Source organism: Salvia miltiorrhiza, chromosome 4, assembly GCF_028751815.1.
Source record: "Salvia miltiorrhiza cultivar Shanhuang (shh) chromosome 4, IMPLAD_Smil_shh, whole genome shotgun sequence".
NCBI lineage: Eukaryota > Viridiplantae > Streptophyta > Magnoliopsida > Lamiales > Lamiaceae > Salvia > Salvia miltiorrhiza.
The window spans coordinates 50,815,730-50,821,997 of NC_080390.1; the positions used below are offsets into that span (position 1 = coordinate 50,815,730).

Genomic DNA, 6,268 nt, shown 5'->3' on the forward strand with positions numbered 1-6,268 from the left:
GCAGTGAGAAAAAAAAATGAATCTGAAATATCAAATATTCAAATTTTATGTCAGATATTAATTTATTCAAATTTATCGTATAAAAAGAAAATAAAGAATATGCCAGCATAAAATCTACGAATAAGCATATTTAAATATACGAGTAAGGTGCTTGTAATATATGAATTGTCATTGAAATCTGGCTTTGAATTTTGGAGGGAGCAAAAATTTCACCTTAAAAAAAAATGTCACATTGTGGATGCATGGTACGAATTTTAATAAAATGTGAATATAGTTGTTAGTGGGGTAAGAATCTCATTTTAAATGTGAGTGAAATTATGTGGACCCTACTACTATAAATGAAAGTGATATTTTTTTTTTTGTGAACGGATCGAAAAAAAATTATGATAAAAATTTATATATCATATATATACGTATATGCAAGGGTTCAAAACCCTTCTTATGATGAGAATTAATTATAATGCAGTAAATTATACGTGTTGCAATAAATTAATTCGTAGTGTATATTGTAAATTCGCTAATTTGTTGAAAGGTGTTATGCATGTGGGAGGGGTATGCCGAGATGCTTCGAATAATGTCGTTGGATGTTTTCATTTCGCGGGTGGAGATGGCATGGCTTTTGAGACCGAGTTGTTTGCTTTGATGATAGCGATAGAGCGGGCCATTGCTCACAATTGACGAAAATTAAGGATTGAATTCGATTCCATGTACGTCTTGAATATTATGAATCTGGGTTCTTTGGACGTCCCTTGGCGTTTCAAAAGCCGTTGGAGGGGCATTCTCTCGCAGCTCGTGGGTTGTGAGGTTCGTTGTACTCACATATACAAAGAGGGGAATAAAGTGGCAAATTTTCTTGCGTCTAAAATGGTGATGGAGGGCTTTTGGACTCATGCGATTTTGGATATTGAGCAATTGGTGTATGACGATGTGTATCGCACTTATGTTCGGATGGTGTGGTAGGGAGAGCTGGGCAGGCTGTTCCGGTGGAGGTCCGATTGTATGGGGTGGAGATTTGGTGCGTGTGAACAGGTGTCCTCTCGGTTGGGGGCTGGCTGGGTGAATGCGGTTTTGGCTGGGTTCTTTGATCAAACAGCTGGCGGCCTTCTTTTCTCCTTTGATTTTGGAGGGGTTTTTCTTCTTTTTACAGATTTTTCATCTTGTGTTTCGGTTCATGGGGGTAAGTCTCACGTCGGGGCGATGGTCAGGCCGGAGTTCTGCTCGTGTTTTTTCCTTCATGGGCCGGGGTTTTCTTTTTTGTTTGTTCGTTGATGGACACTCTTTTTCCTCTCCGGAATTTTTCCCTTTGGATTTTTTTGGGAAAGCACTACTAAAAAAAACGCTCATACGTAACGGTAAATTTCCGTTATGTATGTACCAAAATTACCGTTGTATATAGTGGTGTTATGTATGAGGGCGCTCATACATAACGGTAATATACCGTTATCTATACTATGTATACATAACGGTACTAAGAGGATACATAACAGATGAAATACCGTTGTGTATAATTGTAATACGTAACGGTAAAATCTGTTATAAAATATATTTTTTCCGTTATATATTGTAATTATACATAACGATTTTTTATATTTTTCATAACAGTTAATTACCGTTTTCTTATGATAACATACATAACAGTTTTTTACCGTTATAAAACTTATTTTTTCTATTATAAAATGTATTTCTTATACACTTTGTTGTCGTTTATACATAACGTTTTTTTGTATTTTACATAACGGTAATTTCCGTTATGTATTTTCAAATGCAGAATTCAAGCATTTTTTTTCCTGTTTTTGTAATTTTCTAAATACAAATTATACAATATACAATATCCTCAAACACAACATATGCTACAACCAAAACATATATTATATAAATATTTAATAATCCAAATAACTCCATCCATCCATAATCAAACTGTTAAATATTAACCAACCAAGTAATGTATCTAAGTAGCTAGAATAGTCAATTTACAATTTTCAACAAAAATAAGTACTCTGAAGCGGCTTTCAGTCAACAACATTCCATTCATCCACCCAAACTTCCATCCTGCAAAAATGCGAAATGAAATCTGAAAATCAAACGCAATGAATTCTAAGTCTGATGCATTGTGAAGGTACTAAATCTTGATGATTTACCCAATTCATTGAATTGATCCCAAGCTTCCTATCCTGCACATCTCAAACATAACACAAGTCAAGAAAATAATAGAGCTGTGATTTTCATTACAAGTTAACAAATAATCTCATCATAACCTGTCCATAGTAATAGGTAAATCACCATCTGCCCAAACAACTAAATATCATCACTTAGTAAGACATTAATATTATATATGGACTTACATAAAAAGCCACAAACTGCCCAAACAAGAACATCTCATTTGAAGCAAAACCCGAACTTGCACAAAGTCAAGAAGCATAATTAATTCATACTAAGCAAACAATTAATTTGGAGAAGTAACTTGCAGAGCAAAATCATAGAGAAGAGACTTATAATACTCAGTTGAAAAAAAGTAGTTCACCTGCTTGTCTTCTAGTGAATTCAGCTTACCATCCTATAATAGAACATACGAATTAAGAGTCAAACAATTATGCAACGTATGAACCAAGTACCTGAATTTGAGCTCTGTTACCAACAGTTATATTAGAGATTGTCCAACAAACTTCATTTTTCATGCTTTTTGACTAAATTCAACTGTGAATTTAACTCATTTCCATCCTGCAAGCATTATGACTAAATTCAACTATGAAGTCTTGAATTTTCATTTTAATTAATTGCCTGTGAAATGGTTGAGATTAAAATAAAATATTCTCCTTTAAATTAAATACCTTGCTGTAAGAGCAATGTTTCTGAATTTTCAATATTAAGAAACAGTGTTGGTAAGGCAATGTGTCACTAAAAACAATCTAAAAGCAAAGATATTAAGTAACATATATTGCTGGCCATGTATCACACAAACACTTGAAGGATAAAGAGGATGAAAATGGTTTAATATAGTCTAGCAATGTAAGAAATTAAATTTGACAGTTTATTTACAACAAAAAGAAGGAAGAAAAGTATTTGATCATGTGAAGATGTGCTAGTCATTTATGAGACCTTATACAATGAAACAAAAGGAATCAAGAAGTAGTGCAGTAACAACATTTATATGAACAACACAGACTCAACAAAGCATCATGGTGGCAGAGTATCCAAACATATTAGCTTAAACATTCTTCACCTCATTCTAAATCCCTCCTTCATTTATTTCAGAATTCCCGCTACCATCATAACCAACAAAACAGCCAACCAACAAGGTATTTTCATCATTCTTGCTCTTCCTATTACTGCTAGACAACCAACAATACATGTTCAGTTCCAAGAAACGCAGAGAATAGATGAATGTCATAATCTTTTTATTCATATAGAATCAACAACCTATAAGCTTTCACACAAGTCAAATGCATTGTATACAAGACACAAACACCTATATCATGTGATGCTCTATGCTTTCTGATTCGTAATTAATTGTACTTTATTCTCATTGAAAAACAACAAAAATTTTACCTTGTGAAGAGAGGGAAAGGTAATGGTGGTGCCAATGCCATTATGAGAGACGATAGATTGCTACAAAGAAAGTTGACTTGAAAATAAGCATACCGTTTGCATGCGCTGTAACTTAACATTCTTAAGCGTACATATCATAGCAGATAAACCTTGAATTGTATCTGCACTTATACTTTTTCTTTCACATGCATTGTCCAGAGACGGATGCACACTGCAAATTGTTGATTTGAAGTCCATCCCAAGCACCAAGCACATAGCATTCACGATATTCAATAGGTGAAGCAGCTGCTGTAGGCGTTCATCCTGCACAAAAAAATCAGTGAATTCAATAAGAAAATGAAGTTTGTGTCAACTCCCAGTTGCAGCAGAGGGCTCCAAGAAACAATGGGATCTATATGCTTCCAATCATTTTACTGTTATAACGCTGGGCGAGGTATACTGAACCAGTGTTACTCTCTGAAAATAACCAACAAATATTACGATAGGTAGCAAAACACATCAAATAACAAAGCAGATAATAATTCATGCTTAACATATTGATAGTCTACACTACAAGTATGACAAGCAATTAAGACGACCTACCATCACTTCGGAAATGACCATCAATGGCCGATGAGGCCGTGCAAGAGACATGATTCCTGCCCAATTCACTGGAGTAAGAAAGCACACAACAATTGGATAATATATGCACAGAATATGGGATGTAGATGGTCACATTAGCTGAAAGAAAATAGGAAAACTAATTCAAGTTCCAAAGGAAACAACACAAAGAGAAAGGCTTAGCTGCTTCACCAAAACAAATCAATAGAACCATGTAGTTTCATCAAAACATGAAATTCAATAAAACTAACTCCAATATGGAATATTCAACATCGTGTGAACGAGCATACCGATTGTTAATTCTGTGCAATAATTTTCAAAATTTACACAAAATCTACTCATTTAAACCATTCAAACACAAAAAATGAACAAATAAATAGACAAAAAAGGCTCCCATACAATTGACAGCATAAATCAAAGAGAATTATACATTCAATCTCAATTTACCTGAACAGCAAGGCTAGCGCAAAGATCTAAACGATAATCGCAGCTGAATTTGAAGTTATAAATAAATGAATTGATTTGATTGTTTGCTTTGAAATTAGGCTGCAGAATGAGGAAGGAAAGGAAGAAAGAAAAGAGAATAATAAAGAGTGAGAGAGAGATAGAGATTACCTGAAGACGAAGCTAAAAATTGATACTCTTCCTTGAATCAGATTAATTGAATTAGATGGGTTGAGTTCCGTGGAGGTTAAGGTCTGTGATTTATGCTTAATTGTTCTAATTTTAGGGGTTTGCATGTGCATATTTTAAATTAAATCTTTTGGAAATTAGTGCGTTTTATGGTTTGTTTGATACTTTGCAGGAGATTTGGGTTTATAGATGGAAGAATGCAATTATGGAGATTTTTGGGCTAAAAATGGTGTTTTTAGCAGACATCCACATAGCAGAGCTAAGTGCCAAAGTCAAAGTCAGCGCTACTGCAGTCAAAGTCAAAGTCAGCGCTACTGCAGTCAAAGTCAAAGTCAGCGCTACTGCAGTCAAAGTCAAAGTCAGCGCTACTGCAGTCAAAGTCAAAGTCAGCGCTACTGCAGTCAAAGTCAAAGTCATCGCTACTGCAGTCAAAGTCAAAGTCAGCGCTACTGCAGTCAAAGTCAAAGTCAGCGCTACTGCAGTCAAAGTCAGCGCTACTGCAGTCAGCGCTGCCGAATCCAGCTCCGCCCATTCTTGCCAGCGCTGACCATTTTCAGCTCCACCCTTTTCTTGCCAGCGCTGACCATTTTTCAGCTCCACCCATTCTTGTCAGCGCTGGCCATTTTCAACTCAGCTCATAACTGCCAGCGCTGACCATTTTCAGCTCCACCTATTCTTGTCAGCGCTGGCCATTTTCAACTCAGCTCATAACTGCCAGCGCTGACCATTTTCAGCTCCGCCCATTCTTGCCAGCGCTGACCACTTTCCAGCTCCGCCTTTCGCCAACGCTGACTACCTTTCCCAAGCATAATCATAGGAGTTCACTTTCAGAGCTATGTTTATTCTTTCCAGCTCCGCATATTCTTGCCAGCATCATTCCTTTCCAGCTATGTTTATTCTTGCCAGCGCTGCCGCATGTGTATCTAGCTATGCTTATTCTCATCAGAGCTAGGTCTATAAATAGGGTTTCATTTCTATTGTAAAATCATCTATCTTTTGCTATAGTTTGAGACTCCATCTTTGAGATCTCTTGGCATCCGAAATTTAGAATTTATTGATTTCATAGTTCTTTTTCATAGTATTGAAAATTCATTGTTTTTAGTTAGTTTTCAATTAAGTTAAGTTTTTAGTTATTTATTGGATTGTGATTGCGTGACACAATTACACGTTCAAGACATTTACGGTATTTCGTATTTCAATTCAATTTATTTTCGTTTAATCATGTTTATGTTTTTAGTTCATGTTTATGCTTTCTTTTTAATTATGCAATTTAAATTATGCACTTTAGTTTCATGCCTAGATTAGTTTTATTTTTAATTTACAAGTACTTAATTTCTTAAGTTAGATTTTATTTAAGTTGTTTTAATTCTGCCTAGGGTTAATAATTTAATTCGCCTAGTAATTTTACAATTTGGTTTTAATTCAGTTTTAAGTTTCAGTTCTAGATTAATAATCAAACTCTTTACTGCTTTCTTTTATTACTTTTTCC

General features: G+C 34.9%; 1 protein-coding gene across 11 annotated transcripts; it reads right to left on the reverse strand.

The window, feature by feature from the left end:
- Window positions 1–1,848: 1,848 nt before the first annotated feature.
- LOC131020311 (65-kDa microtubule-associated protein 2-like) lies at window positions 1,849–4,847 on the reverse strand. 11 transcript variants are annotated; one of them, XR_009100664.1, is made up of 5 exons: window positions 4,762–4,847; window positions 4,129–4,184; window positions 3,547–4,002; window positions 2,139–2,554; window positions 1,849–2,049 (listed from the first exon to the last, which is right to left on the reverse strand). XR_009100664.1 is itself a non-coding variant. In XM_057949046.1 (4 exons), the coding sequence occupies exons 2-4, from the start codon at window positions 4,177–4,179 to the stop codon at window positions 2,444–2,446; spliced, it is 372 nt and encodes a 123-aa protein (XP_057805029.1). In that variant the 5' UTR covers window positions 4,180–4,184; window positions 4,762–4,847; the 3' UTR covers window positions 1,849–2,443. The 11 variants fall into 11 exon arrangements, 1 of the variants encoding a protein (XP_057805029.1); XR_009100666.1 differs by lacking the exon at window positions 4,762–4,847 and adding an exon at window positions 4,594–4,751 and having other exon boundaries at window positions 3,547–3,849; XR_009100665.1 differs by lacking the exon at window positions 4,762–4,847 and adding an exon at window positions 4,594–4,751.
- Window positions 4,848–6,268: the final 1,421 nt, after the last annotated feature.